The sequence below is a fragment of the Triticum aestivum genome, chromosome 5B (genome assembly GCF_018294505.1).
Source record: "Triticum aestivum cultivar Chinese Spring chromosome 5B, IWGSC CS RefSeq v2.1, whole genome shotgun sequence".
Classification (NCBI taxonomy): Eukaryota; Viridiplantae; Streptophyta; class Magnoliopsida; order Poales; family Poaceae; genus Triticum; species Triticum aestivum.
The window spans coordinates 279310214-279331446 of record NC_057807.1 but is presented as its reverse complement, the minus strand read 5'-3'; the positions used below and the strand labels follow the sequence as shown (position 1 = coordinate 279331446).

Here is a 21233-nt window from a genome sequence, read left to right as displayed (position 1 = left end):
AGCCACTAGTGAAATCTATGGGGGGCGGGTCTATTCTCCCTCATATTTGCTTTGAGATCTATTTTTATTTGCTTTTATTTTCAGATCTATTATTCCAAAAACCCAAAAATACATTGCTGCACTTTTTTATTACTTATTTTAATTCGTGTTTTATTGAGATCTATTTATCCAATCTATCACATTTTTTATCCCGTCAACTTGACAATTTCTGGTGCCGTTACTCGTAGAGGGATTGACAACCCCTCATAACCGTCGGGTTGCAAGTATTTGTTCTTTGTGTGCATGTACCATTTACATAGTGTTGCTTGGTTCTCCTACTGGATTGATACCTTGGTTTCATAACTGAGGAAAATACCTACCGTAGTTGTGGTGCATCATCCCTTCCTCTTTGGGGAAATACCGACGTAGTTCAAGTGACATCAGAAAACATGATGCAAAATGGACGTATCACGCTGCCTTGTGCCATTCCAACTCGGATCGTACCTTCAATAGCTCGGCACGAAGCGTAGTCGAGGCCTCTTCAACCGCTTCACAAAACAACATTGCATTATGATCCTCGATCGTTCTACGCACGGTACATGGTAATTATTAATTACCTTGTGACACCCTAATATTTTCCTCTATCATACTCACGTCCTCCTCTAACCGTGTCAGCTGGCAGTTTAGATCCTCCGGATTTTGTATATTGGAGGCCGAGGAAGACATGAAGTCATGTGTGTCACAATACACAAGTTGAAGTCGGAGGAACGATTTGACACTCTAGATGCCTGTTGTTATTCAAAGACTTGGGGGCTGCTGCAAAATCCAAATTAAAAAGGTTTCAACCCTCAAACCAGTTTTATCAAAACTAACTTAAGGCTTGGGGGCTACTGCATCCCCATACAAGGTAAAAAAAACTTTTTATGCGCTATTTGTTAGCATATAAATTTCCAACCTCGGATGATGCTTTAAATCATCCTCGGAAAAACTTAACGCCCTGTGCCGAGTCATAAAACTAATGCTAGAGGCTTAGCCGGTCACATATCTCAAAAACCTTGGCAAGGTCAGAGAACATATCCAGCATCACAGCCTTGGTAGACCAGAACTGGGTTAGGATCCTTTCAAGCACGGCCATTTGTCCTTGGGAAATGGAGGAACTCTTTAAAATCGCCTCCATCTGCCGATCCCACCTTGGTAGCAAGACCATTCCAAGGTTGGTAACAGGCAGAGCTTCAACTCCGAATGAGGAGGTTTGGGTGCCAGAGTTGCCCTTGGTGGGATGATCGTTGCGGGTGGCACAGAATAAGAACAACCGCTGCCTCAAGATAAAATACTATAGAGGGAGCGCGGTGCATGGGGTAAAACAAAAATTACTTCTGGGAATCTGGATGGTCGTGTTGGGGAAGAGTGCCCTTAGAAGGATCCGAGTTAATTAACTCCACCTGTATCGACGCCTTGCAGGTCAGGACAGCATGCGCCTTCCTTAAGCACTTATATTGTCGGGGAGGATCTAGACTTTCAGTTTCCCTAGGCATGGCTTGGTTCCAGTATCCCGAAGAGCTTGCCTCCTCCCCTCTATCCTTACTCCTCCATCCGATATCACTCAAAGAGCTTTTATGACTTCCTGAAGTATTTTCCGGGAAGGACGGATTCTTTGTCATGTACTTCCTCCCCTTTTGGACAGAGGGGCTCGGCTGAGAGGAGGAACTATGATGAGTGGCTGAGGTGGTAACACTTCCCTGAGGAGACAGGTTCTTTCGTCTTGTTCTTCCTTCCCTTGATCTGCATAGAGTCGGAGGCATCCTCTCGGATGATGGGTTCTCCTTCTTAACCTTCCTCTCCCTCCTCCTAGTCGGAGCCTTAGTAAGGAGCCGCTCGAGCTTGGGAGTTCTAGAATCCTTGGGAAGCAGGGCCGGAGACTTCATCTTCTTGGCCAGAGTGCACCAAACCTACGTTAAGAGAAAATATCATGAGTCGTCGTACAATAAATGTATGTGATTGAGTGAGAGAAAATTCCCAGGTAACATAATTTACTCCAGCGATAGGAAAAGTTCGGTAGGGATCAATATCCTCGGCCCGAGGGGGTAGGGAGTCCTTGCCATCTTCAAGAAGGGGCTTCCACATCTCGCCGAAGTCTGCTCCGCAGAAGAAATCTTTCACCACGGCATGGTCCTCATGCCTGAATTCCCACATTGGCAGTGCTCGGAACTAGAGCGGAAGAATTTAGCGATGGAGCATCACGTGGACTGTGTCAGCTAGATTAACGCCCGTACCGACCATGGCCTTGAGTTTTCCTTGGAGTACTTTGACCTCTCTTAGGTCCCTCCCCCCAGTATAAACCCTTGGCCGCCCAGGAGGCTAACCACCTCGACGTGTTGGTCGAGAACGAGGGAAGCCCTTCAAGACCGCCAATAGAGGAGTCCTCCACATAAAACCATTTCCCTCGTCAGGCCTCCTCCATGTTAGCGAAGGAACCCTCAGGCCACACCACGCCTCCAAGACGGCTAATCACATCCCCTCCGCACTCCGCAAGTTCATGACCAACCGAATACGGCTTGACACAAAACACCTTTAGCCATAGGCTGAAGTGGGGTTCGATGCAGAGGAAGGCCTCATAAAAAATTATAAATGAGGCAATGTGGAGAATAGAGATTGAGGCCAAATGGTGGAAGTCAATCCCATAATAGAAAAGAAGGCCCTGAACGAAAGGGTGAAGGGGAAAACCTAGACCACCGGCAAGATGCGGAATGAAAATTACCCGCTCTCCTTCGTGTGGAGCGGGGATTGCGATACGAAGTGAATAGCACCCTCCTCTAAGGGAGAGCAACACTTGGTCATGGGGGGGGTGTTCGGCGGCTTTGAGCTCAGCTAGGGCACCAGCACTGATGGTGGAGCACATCCACCGCCCTCCTCCGCTGCAGGATTCGACTTCGAGACCCTTCTCTGCATCGTCCATCTTGAGTGGTGGATGCAAGGCAAGGTGGATCTTAAAATGACGGCGTTGGATAGAGGTTTTACGTTGCAGTGTCAAGAGGTGAGGAGGAAGGTGAAATGGATTTGTTGCCCCCCCCCCCGGTCCAACCTTCTTATAGGGCAGCCGAAGTCTAGGGGTTGCCCCGTTATGGGGAGCAGATCACCACTTCCGGATGTGTCACGCAGTTAATGTGTGTAAAAGTCAAGTGTGTAATAATGAGGTTGCTGGAAGACTGAAAGACCTCCTACCTCATGGATGGGACATGCCAATAGAAACTGGCCTTGGGTGATGCCCCTCATAAAAACTATGGATTAAATGGATTGATTCTGCCACGTGAGGTTACGTTTTGGCCCTTGATAAAAGTTGTTAGGGTTTGACCTAGTCAAGCCCTTCTGCACACGGGCTTGGATGCTACTTTGGCCTGGTAATGCCAATAAGGCAAGCCGAAGAGTAGATCTCATGGCGAGATAAAGATCTCGAGAATCATATGTTGCGACCAAGGAAGCCTAGAAGACCTCGGAACCGGACATGACCTCGAAATTGTAAGCCGACGTGGTGGATGGAACTAGTCTAAAAAGCCGAAGGCACAAGTGCATAAAGACAACTCGAAGAAGACGTCAAATATCCTCGGCTTGAAGACTAGTTCGGGGGCTACTATTATTGTCCTGGATTAGGGAGTACTTGCCACGTCTGTCCGCCAGTTGTGGGTTGGGCCGACGACCCATTGAAGGTGGATGAGATGAGCCATGGCCCTGGCCCTTGGCGTGATCGAGATGAAAATTTCCTGAAGACTTGGCATTCACTTCAAGCGTACTTGTACCGGCATACCTATCTCTAAGGATTGTAACCGCCCCATTTGCAAACCCTAGTGTTGGGAAACATAGCATGGAATTTCAAAAAAAATCCTACGCTCACGCAAGATCTATCTAGGAGATGCATAGCAATGAGAGGGGGAGAGTGTGTCCATGTACCCTCATAGACCGAAAGTGGAAGCGTTTGTTAACGCGGTTGATGTAGTCGAACTTCTTCTCGTTCCGAGCGATCAAGTACCGAACGTACGACACCTCCGAGTTCTACACACGTTCATCTCAATGACGTCCCTCAAACTCTTGGTCCAACAAAGTGTCAAGGGAGAGTTGCATCAGCACGATGGCGTGGTGACGGTGATGGTGAAGTGATCTGCGCAGGGCTTCGCCTAAGCACTACGTGAATATGACTGGAGGCATAAACTACGGAGGGGGGCGCCGCACACGGCTAGAAATAGTTGATGTTGTGTGTTCTAGGCGCCTCCCCCCCCCCACCCCCCTTCATATATATAGCTGGGATGGAGAGGGGACAGCCAAGGGGGTGCCCAAGTAGGAGGAATCCTACTTGGGGCCCTAATCCTATTCGCCCCCCCCCCCCCCCACACACACACACACCATAATTCCCAAAGGGGGAGGAAGGAGGAGGGGGAGAGAAGGAAGGGGGAGGCTGAATCCCTCCCCTTCCTTTCTCTCTTCCCCTCTTTCCTTCCCCCTCTATTTCGGCCTACATAGGGCGCACCAGCCCCTTAGGGGCTGGTCTATCCCACTCTTGGCCCATTAGGCCCATGTAGTTGCCGGGGGGATGCCCGAAACCCCTTCCGGTGACCCTATACGTACCTGGTACCCCCGGAACACTTCCGGTGTCCGAATACTATCGTCCTATATATGAATCTTTACTCTTGACCATTTCGAGACTCCTCGTTATGTCTGTGATCTCATTCCGGACTCCGAACAACATTCGGTCACCAAATCACATAACTCATATAATACAAATTGTCATCAAACGTTAAGCATGTGGACCCTATGGGTTCGAGAACTATGTAGACATGACCGAGACACCTCTCCGGTCAATAACCAATAGCGGAACCTGGATGCTCATATTGGCTCTCACATATGCTATGAAGATCTTTATCGATCGAACCGTTATGACAACATACGTTATTCCCTTTGTCATCGGTATGTTACTTGCCCGAGATTCGATCGTCGGTATCTTCATACCTAGTTCAATCTCGTTACCAGCAAGTCTCTTTACTCATTCCGTAATGCATCATCTCGCAACTAACTCATCAGTCACATTGCTTGCAAGGCTTCTTATGATGTGCATTACCGAGAGGGCCCAGAGATACCTCCCCGATACTGGAGTGACAAATCCTAATCTCGATCTATGCCAACCCGTATAGTCGGTCAGAACTCGTGGTTGTTGTTGAGATTTTGTTGATCATATGATTCGGCAGCTGCGAGCAATGCCATCAAAATACTCCCCAACTTGCGATTATTATGAGTCATAATAATGATCGAATGATCAACATTATGGCTATTACACATGTTCAATTGCTACTAAAGGAGCAGCCTTATACCAAACGGACTAAGAAGTACGAAAGTACCATGGATTGAGGTGACCAGACCAACTGGCAAAGCCCGGCGGCATGTAGTTTCAAATAGTTCGCTTAAGTTTTGGGCTATAGTTGGTCTAGTGGTCGGGCTTCTGGTTACGATGGCTCTTCTAGGCTGCCTCGCCGGCTCGTTGTAACGCTGAAAATAGTGGCGGCATGAGGGTTCGTATTGGTACTCCATCGCTGAATGCACGATGACGACGTCAACCAGCCGGAGCAAAACATTGTCTGGCTACTAAAGGTGGTTAGTCCACTACCCGGACCGAAAGGACATGTGGCCAGGTATAGCTGCTCAAAAGAGCGTGTGCTCGGGAGTTTGAACAGAGACCGATACGGTGACGCGCGGAAAAGAACAGGCCGACTTGGGCAATCCCATCTCGGATATAGAGCTATCGATGCGCTTTTTTTTACCGGCGAGGTCTATTCCAAGATCAGCTCTAATAGCAGCTATGCTAAAATAAAAGTGTCAATGCAAACATGAATGCAATTAGACTTGAAGACACAAAGCTAAGAAAGACACCTACTTACTTCAACGGGTCATTTGATCCTCATCCATTACACCGGGCGTAATAACAGAGATGCATTGATAATAATGGATGTAGTTGATCTCTTCAAACAGTTCACTTAATTTATATTTTATATTTCAAATAGTTCACTTAATTCTGAGTTGCAGTTCGTTAGTTCGTCTCTTCAAATAGTTCATTTGACTTTTATTTTTTGTTTCACATAGTTTGCTTAACTTCCAGGTTGCAGTTTGATCTCTACACCAATTGACGCAACGGTCATCTAGTGAGTTAAAAAGAACTCACATGGCATACCACATCCAAAAACTTCCTCTCGGTATCAAATGACTCAAAAGCCAACTTCTTTTCACAGGAAGCTTATAGAAGCACCGTGCAGATACATCACGTGCTAGCCCGCTCCAATCCTTGTACGAAATCGTGTACGGCATCTAAAGCACCAACCAAATTGATTTAATATAGGGACAGTAAATCCTCAAACCGGGAAAAGCCAGATCAACGTTCACTCCTCATCGAATCATTATCGGAGTAGAAATCGAGATCAGAGTCAGAGGACGTCTCTCGTCATTCCACGACGGCATGCTCGCACCCTGGATTCGGCTTGTCTGCTCCCTCCCCATGCTTCCATCCGTACTCCCACTTCACTCTATGATTGTCCCTTTTTCTTTTTCCTTCCTAATCTAATCATCCCTCTGATTTTAACGGGGTGAGCATGGATGGGCGCACGCATGGGGCTCAGGCAAGTCTCGTCCCGCACCGGCGCGGCGGCGCGGTGGATCTAGTGTGGCGGGGAGAGGGTAAGAGAACGGTGACTGAGGGATTTGGGCTCACGGGTACCACTTTGGGAGTTTCACACCTAGGCGCAGCATGCATTTCAAGTTTGTGCACAAAGCAATTAAACTCTTAAAAAGTTATGTGAAATACGTACATCTAAATATCCAGTGGACATTCATCAAGCACTAGAATGCATTGACGGATTGACCTTCAGCTGAAACATTCGGAACAGATTAAACGAGGCATGGACCTCAAAATGTGATGCACTTTCTAGTCTTTCGGGTGATCTGTGATCACGCTGCAGGCGTCTTCGCCGGCACATATCAGCTGCCCGAGCGTCGAGGCGTCCACTCCAGTGCACCCGCCGTGCAGGAACACGTCCAGCAGTAGCCCGTGCGCGTCCGCGACGTGCCCGCCCGCCCGGAGCAGGCCGACCAGCTCCACCATCGACGGCGTGTCCCACCGCAGGCCCCGCTGCACCGCCTCCCACGCCACGTCCCTGGCAGCGCCGGCGTCCCCTGCGGACACGCACCCGGCGACCACGACGCTGAACGTCCTGACGTCCGGCGGGCAGCCGGCGCGCTCCATGCACTCCACCATCCGGCGCGCGCCGGCCAGGTCCCCTTTCTTGCACAGCGCGGCGACGTACACGTTGTAGACGGCCACGCCCGGCACGAGCCCTCGAAGGAGCATTTCGTCGAACGCCTCGTCGACGGCGTCGAACTGCCCGCGCTCGCTGAACGCGCGCAGCAACAGCTCGAAGTCGGCCACCCCGGGGGCCACGCCATCGGAGCCCATCTTCTCCTTGACGACCTCGTATGCCTCCGCCACCATCCCCTCACGTAGCAGGGCGCGGAGGACGGCGCGGTGATCAAGCCCGCTGGGCGGGACGCCCCACCGGCGCATGTCGTCCAGGAACGCCGCCGCGTCCCGCGCCGGGGCGTAGCGGCACAGGGAGGAGAGCACGGCGCGGCACAGCGGCGAGTCCGGGTCGAGGTGGAGGGAGGGCATGCAGCGCACGAGGCCGGCGGCGGCGGAGGGGCGGCTTGCGCGGCAGAGCGCGGAGGTGAGGACGCGGAAGGTGGCCGCGTCAGGGGAGGCGGTGGGGGCGGCGAGGAGGAGCACGGAGGGGGCGGCGCGGAGCAGCGACGGGGAGGAGCAGAGGGCGGCGAGTATGGTGTTGAGCGCGCGTGTTGTGCGGACGGCCGTGGACAAGAGCGTGGCGGCGGCGGCGAGGCGGCCGTGGCGCGCGAGGGTGGCAAGCAGGAGGTGGTGGTCAGGTCCTGGCCGCGGTGAGCAGCTCATCTCGCGGCCGGCTGGTGCCGATGTCAGCTACTCGCTGCTGGACTACTGCTGCATTCTATTTGCAACGCATCTATTCAGCGGAGTACCATCGTCGAACAAGGATCGAAGCTCCGCCATTGCCGCATGTGTGTGGGTGTGGGGCTGTGATCGGTCAACTGGATTTGGCATGAATACCACTATACCAGGTGGCCTTTTTAGTCTTGACTTGCCAAGCTGCCAGCCAGCATTCAATGGTGAAATATCACAACTCAAAATGACACCCATTGTCTCCTCGCATGCTCTGAAATGCAAGTAAAATTTCATTTCAGCGCATCCCGGAATCCTCTTGCCAGTTGCTTCAATGCAACAACACCTCCGCTTGTTTGTGATGCCTCTAGTTTCTCAAGATAAATCTAGCAGCATCCAACACCCTTTGGCATTCAACCTCATGCTGCATCATCTCTTAACCATCAAAATAAACCATACAGAATTCCACACAAAATATTCAGAGACCACAGCCCATGATTCTAGCAAAAGAAACAACAATGTGTACACAGAGACAAGCTTCTTTTTCACTTAATTATTCAAAATATGCCAGATACACCCAAGGACAAACATGCATTACAACTTATCTTAAGAGAATTAACTACTGTACAAATGCAGTTCATATGTACAAATGGACAATGAAGCCCTGCTATGACGACAACACTGGATGATGATAGTCCAATGCTTAGAAAGAATGACCTGGACAACACTGGTTAAAGCAAGCCATAGTAACAACTCACCTCTAATGCTATATTAGCTGGAAAGGAGCATCTATCTATTGAAGAACATCTGTGAGGAGACATGTGCATGCATTCTCCCTTCCTGGCCCATATAAACAACCACTTGCCCGGGCAGACCCCGCCAGACCCGACTTATGATATGATGAAGCATCGACAAACCTTTTTACACTTTGGGAAAGGAAGAAAACTGACTGACAGGACAACAATCCAAATGGGGACGGCTATTTACATTTCAGTTAACCTAGGTATGATTATTGGGGAAGCCTCCAAATTCACTGACAGGACCACAACTGCCTTTCACTTTCACAACCTTCTGCAAGGGAGGCTAATGAATCTTGATTTGTATCTTACAAATTGCACTCGCCGACCAGAGATGTAGATGCCCAACACAAGCAATATGGACCAAAAAGCCACAGCACTGCAATCACCACCATGTCACTGACCAGGCTTTGTATCATCTTGTATCTTGTAGCTGAACCTGCTGCGGATCCAGCAGTCAGCCAATCATATGGCCTACTGATTGTGTCGTCATTGCATGCCACAGGATGTAGACCTCATCTTACTTGATAATTGTCCTCAGCATAGATAGAGACCAGAGCATTATCACCAGCTCCAGCAGCCAGGAGAGATTTGTACGGATGGAACGAAAGGCAGTTTACACTTCCTATCCTTTGGCCCATAAAAGATGGCTGGTAGCGAATGATTGTTAGCTGTTCTCCTTCAAGACTGAACACTTTAATCATCTGCTTAGCTGAGCCACTTGCAATGACTGGAGCATGCCGGTGAACAGCCAATGCTGTTAACGAACCCCTGTGAGCTTCAATAGTGAGGTAGGGTTCAGCAGCCCTTCTAACATCAAGAAACTGAATGTCTCCAGCTTGAGATGCGCTTACAATCTGTGATCGCAAATATTACATAGCTTTGTAAAGCTCCAGCGAACCATTTTTCAAAACCTATACCAATATAACAGAATGAAGTACACAGCAACACCAAAAGAAGAAGTGGTAGGAATACCTTGTATGGATCAAATCCAGGCTGAAATCCTATACCGACGACCTTTTCAGTTCTTGGGGCATGTGGTCTTGCCATGTAAACTAGCCTGCGTCATTTAAGGAAAAAAACATCCAAAGGAAGAAACATAAATGGGGATAAAAGGTAACAAAAACTGAATCCCATACTTAAATAATATCTCAAATATTATCAAGGGTAAAGGATAGAAACAAAGATGTGCTTACCTGTCAGGGGTACGAACATCAAATATCCTTACGGATGCATCAATAAAACCGGCAGCAAATTGACCAGGTCTAACCTGAGATGCAGACTGAAACAGAAACAGCAAGCTAAACCTGATCAATACATCTTCTTGCAATAGCTCAAATAGCATATACAACCCAATGAAACAAAATTCATATATTCTTAATAAGCAAGTCACCAAAATTTTAGGCTCCATTCGGGGCATAGTTTTGTAGAACACCGGAAAGCAAAACCATACAGGAATAGAAAAACCAGCTTGCTACGAAACGGAGGAACCGAAACATACGAAGGCCTACGTTCGGCTATGCCTGGAAAGCAGAGGAAACGTTTTATAGTGAGGTAATTTTTCAAATATTTTAAGTGGCTGGGCCAACTCCGCCTATGTCTTCTAGGCATAGACGGTCCCAAGCCCGGGTAAAGGAGAAGGGTTGTGATAGGCTTGGCGAGCCAACGTAAAAAACTAGCCAGTCCCATGGGTATGAAACCTTTTTGAGCGAGAGTAGTACTACGATGGGTGACCTCCTGGGAAGTCCTTGTGAAAGGGTTTCATATCTAAGGGTTGTGATAGGCTTGGCGAGCCAACGTAAAATCTAGCCAGTCCTTTGGGTATGAAACCCATTTGGGCGAGAGTGGTACTAGGATGGGTGACCTCCTGGGAAGTCCTCGTGAAAGGGTTTCATATCTAGCCTACCCCAACTTGTTTGGGACAAAAGGCTTAGTAAGTGTAAGTGTAAGTGTTTTAAGTGGCTGAGCCCCACAGTCTGACACAAACACTGTATGCTTTATTGGCTGGAGTCATCTTACACCTTATAGAATTATTATTTTATTTGGACCACCAGCAGTGTGCCTCGGGCATCCGCCCAAACAAGAGCTCAGGCTGGATTTTTCTCTTCCCGTGAAAAGTGAAGGAAAGTGCCTAGGGCATCCGCCCAAATGGTTAAGTCATTCCTTTGAATCGAACAGCTTCATAGGAATTTTTTCCTAAGGAACCTAAACCTGTACAATTCCTGCAAATTTCCTTTGGAGCGAACAGGCCCTTATTTTGCTAACTGTATTCCTTGCCTACAAAGCATGGACACAGCCAAAACAGCCAAATTACCGTCCTAGTTCGGCGGGACACGGCAATACGGCTAGATAAAGAGATTCGCATACCCCCAGTATCCCCTGATTTCCAAATTAGAAAAAAGGGGGAAAAGGAAAGACACGGCTGGGACACATATAGAATACATTAGTGACACGGGAAGCCCAATAACAGCCTTGGCCCAATACAGCGAGACAAAAGGAACGTTGCTCCATGCTACAGTGAACGCGCCGCCGCCGCCGCCTGGATTCAACCATCCGCCGCCACCTAGACTCAACCGCCGAGCCTGAACTCGGCCTCCGACGGCAACCACGCTCGAGCAGGTAACCAAGCAGCCCCTCTCCTCAACCTCTTCATGTCTTCGCTCGATTTCTTGACATTGAGTTGCCGCTGCTTGCTGTTGAGCTGCCGCTCACTTGAATGCTGGTGCTGCAGTTTTGGTTGTTGCTTGCTGTCAGGAAGCATGGCGTTTGGGAGCACCACCGCTGGTAGCCAATTGTTCGTGGGCGAGAGTGAAGGGAACCCTGGTCTCTACTCTCTAATAGACTAATACTAGCATTTGCCATTTGATGTATCATTTTTATTTTTAACTCTATGTATATTACATGCATTTTTTTATTTATTTCTATATACTTGTGTATCCCCGAATGGCTGTTTTTGGAAAATGACGTATCCCATGTCCCCGTATGCTTATCGCGGTGTCCGTGTCTCCGTATCCGTGCTCCATAGTTCCTCACATCATGTAAAGTGCAAAAAACAAGACAAGCTGACAAAACCAACTGAAACACTGGTAATACGTTTGGTCGAGTAAAAATAGGGATTAAATTTTCAGCAAACCCTTCATCCAAAAAAATTACGCATTGCATGCATTACTAGACCTAAGAAAACGAAGTTGTTCCTACAGAAAGGAACAGGAAACTATTTATGATCTCATTTTTCTTTGTGCATCATTATGCGGCATGATCTAATTTTGACACCGTCAAACTAGTTAGCAGTGGAAAAAATTGCTAATTTCTGATTAGCGTGAAGGGGGGAGTCCACGAGTATAAAGCAGGAACAGCAGAGCAGAAAATAATAAAGCTATAACAGATGAAATCCCTAGTGTCCAAAACAGACTAAACAATTTGTCATATGATTATTCTGAATACTCAAATTACACATGGTAACCAGAACTCACCAGAGCTGAAATGCCACTATCAGCAGATGATGGAATGGTGTTGAGAAGTTGCTCCTTGTCAAGATCCCATACGAGGATGGAAGACATGTCACCAGATGCATACTGTTATACAACAAAAGGAGTAGTTCCAGTATTAGGACAGTCTTAAATGAATACAAATTTACCAAAACTTGGAAAGAGACATCAGAATATCACCAGATAACCAGATTGCTGTTGCCAGTCGATCACAACGCTGCGGCCTGCAGCTCGATGGCCCTGAACTGATGAGAAGGCAGTTACAAGTTTCTGTCCTCCCTTTTGAGTATAGTTTCTCCATATACGGACATTTCCATCACCTACAGTATGAAAAATATATATCACAAGGAGTACATATGTACAGATACAAGAGACACCCATAAAGAGGTGAGGCGTACTTGAGCCAACTAAAAGCAAGCTTTCATCAAGCTCATTGATAAGTAGAAGTTTGGATAGTCCTCTGTCAGATAACTTGTGGTTTTCAAAAGTATTCACTGGTAGAGCATCGTCATAATTCCACACTCTGGCATGAATATAAAAGGACAAAACTTTAGACACCTGAAGTCATTATTTAAAACACAATTATTTTCAATTTTTACAAGGTTCTAACAAAATATATTTTACCTTATTTGCTCGTTTTCATCAGCTGCAACGACGATAGGAGAAAAAGGTAACAGCAATGCTGATTTTGTACCCAACTCAAACTTTGTATCCCAGCTAGCAATTTGGCTAGTCATCTTGCATGCTGCTATTCCCGCCAACCACAAAAAGGTAAAAGGGGAACCATCACAAATGACAGCCAAATAACTAACATAACTAATAAAAAAAGTAGTAATTGAATGTAGAGTAAGCGGTCAATCCACGTACAGGAACGCTGGCACTTAGCGATGCAATCCAGTGCAGTTCGTTCTCTCTCTTCTCTTCTAGCACTTACTTCCCCATTATCATCAGAACCGGTTAGAAGTGGCCTAGAGAAGTGGCCACAACTCCAGTTGTATATTGTTGATTGAGGAAGTATATTAAGCTCACTGGTACTGGGGGCTGCAGCAGAGCTTAAGAGCGGATCAGCTAAGCCATCAGGTGAATTCAAGAGATGTGGTCTGAACTCCATAGAACACACGCGGCGCAACCCTGTAAGGTAATCATGCTGAGGTGGACTAACAGGAGGAGTCCTAAATGCCATTGAGATTCCTGCAAAGCATTGAAAATGGTCAGTCCAATTTTTAATCCCATTGGAAAAAAATTGAGAGGTACTACAAGCACATTGCAAGGAAAAAGGTTATAACTTACCAGAATTCATGTCGAACCAGGAAGAAGAACGTGCCATTCCTATGTTTGATGAAGGAGCAGATGTCTCTCCTGCACCCCCACTGCCAAATCTAGTATTTCTCATGACCACTTGCTCGACCCCTACAAGGGACAGTGCTCTCCGGCCAATATTTGCAATTCTAGGGTAAGGATCTTTAGCAACAGAGCACATCGTCGAAATAAATAGGGAATAAATTCCACTGTCAATAATAGGCCTTGACCTGGTGTAGCTGAGACCACCGTTACTTGCATTCTCTCTAAGCAATATGCCTGAATCAGAGTGCTGAGAAGAATCATCTGACTGGGGAGACCCATGCATGATGCTATTTGTCGCAATCGGGCTGCTTGTAGAAATTCTTCCATCACGACCTGTGGCACTGGTATCACTACCAACCCTTAACACAGGACCAATATGCGAAGAAAGGCCACTGCTGCTTTGCAGAAAGTTACTGGGACTGTAAACATTGCTTGGGTTATTAATATTAGCCAATGATGGTAGTGACTTCAGCAGTGAATTGGTTTGAGGTCTCCAGTACTCCGCAGCAACAGATTTGAGATGTTTGTTGTGGCCCAGCGCAAAGCGAGTAAGAGCTGGAAGACATCAGCTTAACTCAAAATGATTGCCACAAAGCTAAAAGGAGTCTACCTACTATGTCCCAAGACATTACCAAAAGAACTATCTAGGAAGTACAATATATTTTCAGCACGTACCTACAGAAACCTCAGCTCTAACAAGAGGGCTACCATCTGAAGTGACTTGCAGAAGGCTTCGAACAACATTTATTTCAGCTCTCACCTTTTCATCATCATCAGAGTCGTCATCACCTCCATTCACTGATGGAGATCCAATGTCCAACAGATTTCCAAGTGCAAAAACAGCAGAGGCTCTGACCTGCAAAGACCAAATATTTAATGCTCACGTTGTGAACCTGCAATAATGAAGAATTGACACACCAAGTCTACCATACCTCAGGTTGAGGCTCAGACAATAAACATGTAACAATTTCGGGTGCATTTGATTGTAGACCAAGTAACTGAGCCTCAGGGAAATCTTCCCAGAGTTTGCCAAGGCATAAACAAAGCCATTGCAAAAGCAAAGGCTCTGTCTGTGCATCATGAGGATTCTCAGGTTGCAGATGTCTCAGGCAAACATCTATAAGACCTGCACTCATGCAAGCCTCTTGACCCCTCCTATGCCCATCCACAATAACTGCTAAAACGAAAGCAGCCATTGCACGCTGCTCCGGGTAAGCATCCAAACTATCAAGAAACCTGATAAAATATGCATGCCCTCCATCTTTCACCAAATCAACCTGGCATGACTGTCATTTGAAACAAAAAAAGCAACTGAGGTAAACAACAGAATCTTCAAGAGAATAGGAAGAGCTGCTTTAGATTTTGAAGTAGAGTGCATACCTTATCAAGAGAGAGAATTTTTGTCCATATGAACACAAGAATTTGACGCAACTCCATCGCACTTGTTTGGAGCAGTTTGAGCACGTAAGGGAAGATACCAACAGACAAGGCCTAAACAATGAAGTGACAGAGTTTGAATATACTCGATAAGGAATAAATAGCCAGCACTAGTCAAAAAACAAATGAAGGCCAGCAGAATATGCCAACTCCATACCAAATCAACTGCCCATGGCCCCATATCAAGAAATCTTCCAAGCAGAACAAGTGCTCTAAATCTGTGTGATTGGCTAAGCAGGACCTACATAAAACATGATTGTATCAACAGCAAAGGAAAACAAGAAAAGAAATATACTGTTAACAACTGTCTAGAGGTGTAGCACACTCCCAAAATAACACTGGTTACATGAGGTCCTGAACTAATGAAGATGGCATATACAACGAAATCAATAGAACCAATATGGTACAAGTAGACAAGAAAAGGTGACTGGATCATCCAAACACTCTTGCCATTAGACTATTTGGAGAGTTTGTTACCATCTCAGATAACAAAAGCATTAGTAGGCTCAAGAATAATTGGTCCAAGAAATTGTCTTACCTGAAGAACAATGGGTAACTGTTCAGGTGGTTTCTTATCCTCAGAGCCATGATCAAGCCAAACTTCAAATGCTGTCAATTGCTCCGTGAAAAATGGGCTCGGCTGTTGGAAGTAAGGAGACAAGCAAAGTTATGGTACTGAAGTGATAATACTGCAGTGGCAGAGCAATACCAGCAAAAAAAATGTTCTTAGTGCTAAATTATTCAATGATAAAATAGGAAGCAAGACCTGAAACTCTGCATTAGGATCAGCAATCAAATGAGGAAGCTTGGAAAGGCAGATCTCCGCAGCCATGTCCCATGCATCCCTAACATTCAGCAAATTACGGTAAATGCAGAAAAGGTGAATAATATATATATGGAAACAGAATGACTAATCTAGTCAATTACCACATATGGTGTTGATGTGTGGGTGGCAATAGTGGGTATGTAATTGGAGAACAGTTTGCAGATCGCATGATTCTCTCAGCAAGTAAGAAGTTGCGAAAGAGACTGGCGACCAAAAGATCCTGCCTGAAAAGCCTTTGGAATAATTCTGCACAAGTGAAATTTGTGTTATAAAAGCAATGCCCCACTGATATTATTTTTGAACTCAAATGACCTTCTGTACCATGAGGAAGAACATTCCATGCAATAGTATCTGTAATAGCAGTGAAAATCCAGTTCAACTCCCCCAGAAGTGTTTTACGGTCATTTTGCCTTCCAGGAATTTGGTCAATAAGAGAGTGATCCAGAGCACCACTGAGTAATGATCGTTTACAAAACCTGCATAGTTTGTAGAGAAGTTCACAGAACAGGAGAAATGTCAGCTGAAATCAGAAGGGGGCTATACAAAGACCAGTATACAGCTGAAATCGGATTGACAACTGCATGAGAGAGAGAGAGAGAACCAGTGCAATGCCATTTTTATGGGAGTGGTCAGGCAAGCTGTAAACACATCAGCGGGATATTCTGCACTCTGAGGAAGAGTTTGATGTGCCTCACAGGCAGCAAGGAGAATGCAATCCTTCACTGAGGACGCAGAAGAGCTTGAACTCCAGTCTAGGCGCTGAAGTCAACATAAGGAGCCATAATGAATATGAAACCATCCAAGAATCATACAAAAGAAAGAAAAAACACATAAATTATGTACCTATGACTTGCAGATCACATGAACATAAAAAAAATAGACTGGACTATAGTGTATACCTCTAGAAAAGCTTTCACAATCATTCCAGCTGCTGAGCAGTCAAAAACATAAATCGATGGTGTTTTCAGCCATGAATCGAGATCAGTAATAGGAAGAGGGATATATTGTGTATAACTCTGCACCAGAGTACAAAGGACACTTCAATAAAGACATGATAAATAATGCATCAACATATGCAATACAGGTTTTGACTTAACAGCACTCACCTTGTTAAACACCCAAATCTCTCCATTAGCTGTAGGCTTTGGTACACCATGACCATTGTAATGAAAAAGAACTCTCTCTGATCTGGCATATTTGCGGCAAGTATTACAAAGCTTCTTGACTTCTTCGACTGTTGGATCCAGCTGAAGCTTGTAACGAGCCTGCAGACACCATTAGGACATGAAGACGTAAGCAATGATATCAGTTTATCAGAATACTTGTTCATGTAAAAAAAGAAAGAAAAAGTGGACCACCTTAGGCTGCCACCGCTCATACTGTGAGTGTAATGTTTTTCCAATAGTTTCAAGGGCTTTGGGAGGTGGCATAGAAAATGGATCTGAAAATGAAACAAGGGAAAGGCCATGAGCGGATCTCAAGGCAACTGAAGTGCAATAAGATTATTGTACTACTATGCTATTTACAAAGATAGCCATCATGCTTGTTTAAATCTGGTACATTTCACGTCTCAGCAAATAATTATTGCTACTATTAATAAATCAAGTTCATATCACTCACTGAGCTAAAAATACAATCAAGTCCATATCATTCACGGCCTAAAGAACACAATATCTTCAAATGTAGCCTAGAAATCATTAGTTGCTAAGCAACCAACACGAATAGGATATTAAGAACGTCGTCTATTTCTAAATAGATGCAAGACTGTTTCTTTGCTGCAAATTTGCAATCTCCTTCAGCTACTGACACAGCCATGTCTGGCATTCAGAAATGCAACCGTAAAAAAGAAGTGCTTTCAATGAAGTGAAAATAGTAATTATTAATAAAAATAAAAAATTGAATCTATTCTACTCCCTCCGTCCCATAATGTAAGGACGTTTTTTGACACTAGTGTAGTGTCAAAAAACGTCTTACATTATGGGACAGAATAGTAACTAGTAAGACATGTACAGAGAATAAAATAATAGTGGAGCTGCATACCACGAACATGAAACAGAATTACCAACAGCAGGCAAAAAAGTCCCTCTCAGCTCATTAGAAAGCTAGATAAGCATATACACATGACCGTATGTTTACCTATCCAACACTCCATTCTTGCACAAGGGGAAATTTTAATTACATCCGGCGGATCAACACTAATGTTTAAACATAATACAAGTGCAACACATCCAGTCTTCATCTGCAACCAAGACCACTGTTAGTATATAGCATATACGAAATGTAAACAGTTAATGAAAGTAACACCATCCAATGGTTACAAAATAAAAGAGTAGAAACACAACCAAAAGAAGAGATCAAAATGGTATGACCAACACAGATCAATACTCTGACCAAATTGACAACAAATAGGAATAGTATAAGCTATTTATTGGTAACATTAGCTAGTTCTACTGAAAATAAACAAACCAAAGCTGTGGCAATATTTACATACTAAATATGTGACATCCCCTTGCTGAGATCACAATAAATTTAGCATATCTCTTTTTCACAAACAATCATGGCACACACATGGTTAAAAAGTTTAACACGATACTCTAGTCCAGACAAATCAATATAATCTGCAAACCTGCTAAAGAGTTAATTTGTATGAAGGGAAAGTTAGCTTAATCTACACGAACTGCAAAGAGATTATACAGATATTTTTTAAATAGGAACGTGAACATCTCCATTAACATACATAGTACTCCCTCCATCCAAAATAAGTGTTGTGGGTTTAGTTCAAATTTGAACTAAAACCACGACACTTACATGGGTAGGCAAATTTGCCTTGACAAATCCTAAAATGATCCAGATTTTGATTGGCGCTCAACTCACTACTTAGCTTCACCACAGGCAAAATGCTGGCACTAAGTGTCCAATTTTCCACATGACACCAATCAGCCACTAACAAGTACAGTCACTTGGATAAGGGTGCGGACATCCTATCTGAATGTAATCAAGAGTACTAGATAACCATGAAGAATATTTGGGTCTAGCATAATTTGAACTTTGAAACATTATTCTTATATACAAGCTTATATCAATCACCAGAAAACTGTATACATCAAGTTAAAGGCAAAACGATCATCCTAAGATAAATGACATGCTCCGTTAAGAAAGGTCATAACAATACCGTTACTCGGCACTTGCTTATTTGATTATTTAGCCAAGCCATTAATTACATATTACACGCTAGTGGTCGTCGTGCTACATTTAATTCTGGTGATATCATGAGCAGCGAATAAGCGTGCATATGTTAACATAGCAACAGCTATAAATGGTTCCGTTTATCATTAATTAATAAAGCAACCACCGACAACGCGACAACATAAAACGGCATCAACTTCTCCAAGCATTTGGGAGAAAGAATGGCATCAGCTTGCAGCAAACAATAATAACTAGGCAAATCTGGATAGCCAATTCACAGATTTGGTTATCCTGCTGGTAAGACTATGAATGATATAACTTAGTTAAACGGCCAAAACTCAAAAGTTTGGTCACATCATCCATTACACCTTAAAGTGTGGTGATCCAATCGTAACCCCTAAATTGAAAATGGTAAATTATACTAAATTTGCATGTAGCCACTTAAGCAAACCAGCAGCTGCCCCAAATTTACCCTGGTTTAGCTCAATGAACTACACGTGTCGTTAATCATAAGCCCATGAACATCACCTGACTGAATCTGTGAGGGCCAACCCTGGCAAATCTAAGAAAGAAATGATCAACAAGAGGATGAGCAATAGCAGCATGAGCTACATCCATTACCCTGTCCTTGGGGCGCCACTTGGAGACGAGGCCGCTGGTCGATGGCCCCGCCGCGGCAGCGACGGCCTCATCGAACCCCTCGTGCCGCTGCTCGCACAGCACAACCACCTGCGGCAGGCACGGCACGAGCGCAACGGCCTTCCCCTCCTCATCCTCCTCGCCGGCGTCCTCCCTCCGAAGCTCCGGCCCGTTCGCGACAGGGAGCTCACCATCCACGCGGTCCGTCTGGTGGTTCACCGCCGCCAAGGAGGGAGTGGGCAGCGAGGACGAGGACGACGATGAGGACGAGTGCACGAGCCTGGACGCCATGAGATCTCCCAATGCCATCTACGCTTGGGCGCTCCCTCTACTACTCTCCCCTCCTCCTTGTCACCCCGCAGCAGCCATCTCGAGGCGGGGGCGCGTGTCTTGTGTACGGAGTGGGCAGCGATGCTCGCTGCCTACATCGATCGAATCGGTCCGGCGCGGCGAATCCGAATCCGGGCCGCCGGGGACGGGTGGGCGCCAGGCAGGGATTGGATGGAGGCGCGGGTGGGGTTTAGGGTTAGGGTTTGGACGGGAGCAGCGGGGTGGGGGTGAGGGTCGGGGGAGACGGGGATGCGGCGGAGAGGGTGGGGAGGAAGAGGGAGAGAGAGAAACAGGGGGAGGAGAGAGAGAGAGAGACGGGGAAAATAGTATAAAAACTGGAAACTGGATTCTCCTGTCTTTTTTCCTTCGGTTTGTTTTCTCCTTTGCCTGAAAGAATATGAGCTGAGATGCGCAGGCTCGTGGCCGTGTGTTTACAAGCATAGCTACTGTACTTTGAAGTCTCTTTGCTGCTTCGAGTAGTTTTGGGGTGATGTTTATCTTTCCTTTTTTACGGTTGCGTGTGATGTTTAGCTTACCTATGTGTAGTTTGCAGTTAGGATGAATGTGTGCGAAAACAAGATGATCCAAAAATGTGTGCAAAACAAGTAATGCAATAGTCATTTTCATGATGGTCAGTGACTACCACACATAACATCCGAAATGGCATCATGGCTAAAATGAGAAATATGAGCTTAATCACTCCGAATGTATATTGCATTCGACATGGCCTCGTGGAACATGTTGGTTCGTTTTATGGGTGGAACAAACAAGATGGGGAAAACGTGTGGTACTCTTATGCTTTCAAGACGGCGTGAACACAACCAAAAAAGGTAAAAGCATCGAAAAATCCAACGATGCACACTGGATGGGATAGAGTCTATCAATAGAGCAAACAACATAGCGGCGGAGAGCGACAAGGGGATGATGGTTTGGGCTGGATGGAAACTCGAAATTTGTGATGTACTCAACTCGTTACAAAAATGGGCCGATTAGCCTGAACTCGACTTTAAAGGATTAAAGATGAATGTTGTGTCGACTAGTGCGGGTGAATAGATGACTACATATTTTAATCTTCTCTTAGTTGATTTAATAGGCAAACGCATAAATGGACTATATGAATGCAACTAAGTGACACACTCTATGTGATGAGCTACTAGAAGCTAGAAAGTTGCACAAGGCAAACAAGCAAGCAAGTAATAACAACATAT

The 21233-nt window shown here is 45.6% G+C and overlaps 2 protein-coding genes across 3 annotated transcripts; both read right to left on the bottom strand.

The window, feature by feature from the left end:
- Positions 1-6788: 6788 nt before the first annotated feature.
- On the bottom strand, positions 6789-8307 carry LOC123111379 (pentatricopeptide repeat-containing protein At2g38420, mitochondrial). Its single transcript, XM_044532167.1, has one exon. The coding sequence runs from the start codon at positions 7970-7972 to the stop codon at positions 6938-6940; it is 1035 nt and encodes a 344-aa protein (XP_044388102.1). The 5' UTR covers positions 7973-8307; the 3' UTR covers positions 6789-6937.
- Positions 8308-8501: 194 nt separating this feature from the next.
- LOC123111378 (regulatory-associated protein of TOR 1) lies at positions 8502-20287 on the bottom strand. Of its 2 annotated transcripts, none has more exons than XM_044532165.1 (23): positions 19678-20287; positions 18007-18109; positions 17229-17311; positions 16977-17135; positions 16770-16886; positions 16472-16629; positions 16192-16346; positions 15972-16116; positions 15811-15889; positions 15583-15684; positions 15202-15285; positions 14988-15098; positions 14540-14893; positions 14283-14463; positions 13554-14162; positions 13131-13454; positions 12888-13011; positions 12662-12786; positions 12444-12583; positions 12249-12350; positions 9972-10057; positions 9751-9835; positions 8502-9632 (listed from the first exon to the last, which is right to left on the bottom strand). In XM_044532165.1, exons 1-23 carry the CDS (start codon positions 20002-20004, stop codon positions 9291-9293), a joined length of 4095 nt encoding a protein of 1364 aa, XP_044388100.1. In that variant the 5' UTR covers positions 20005-20287; the 3' UTR covers positions 8502-9290. The 2 variants fall into 2 exon arrangements, with proteins under 2 accessions (XP_044388100.1, XP_044388101.1); XM_044532166.1 differs by having other exon boundaries at positions 12888-13008.
- Positions 20288-21233: the final 946 nt, after the last annotated feature.

Coding starts and splice junctions, on each gene's coding strand:
- LOC123111379 (XM_044532167.1), bottom strand. CDS start 7,972: ATGAGCTGCTCACCGCGGCCAGGACCTGACCACCACCTCCTGCTTGCC.
- LOC123111378 (XM_044532165.1), bottom strand. CDS start 20,004: ATGGCATTGGGAGATCTCATGGCGTCCAGGCTCGTGCACTCGTCCTCA. Junction 16,347..16,471: donor ATAAAAATGGCATTGCACTG/GTTCTCTCTCTC, acceptor CAAACTATGCAG/GTTTTGTAAACGATCATTAC. Junction 10,058..12,248: donor ATAGTGGCATTTCAGCTCTG/GTGAGTTCTGGT, acceptor TTTCTGTTTCAG/TCTGCATCTCAGGTTAGACC.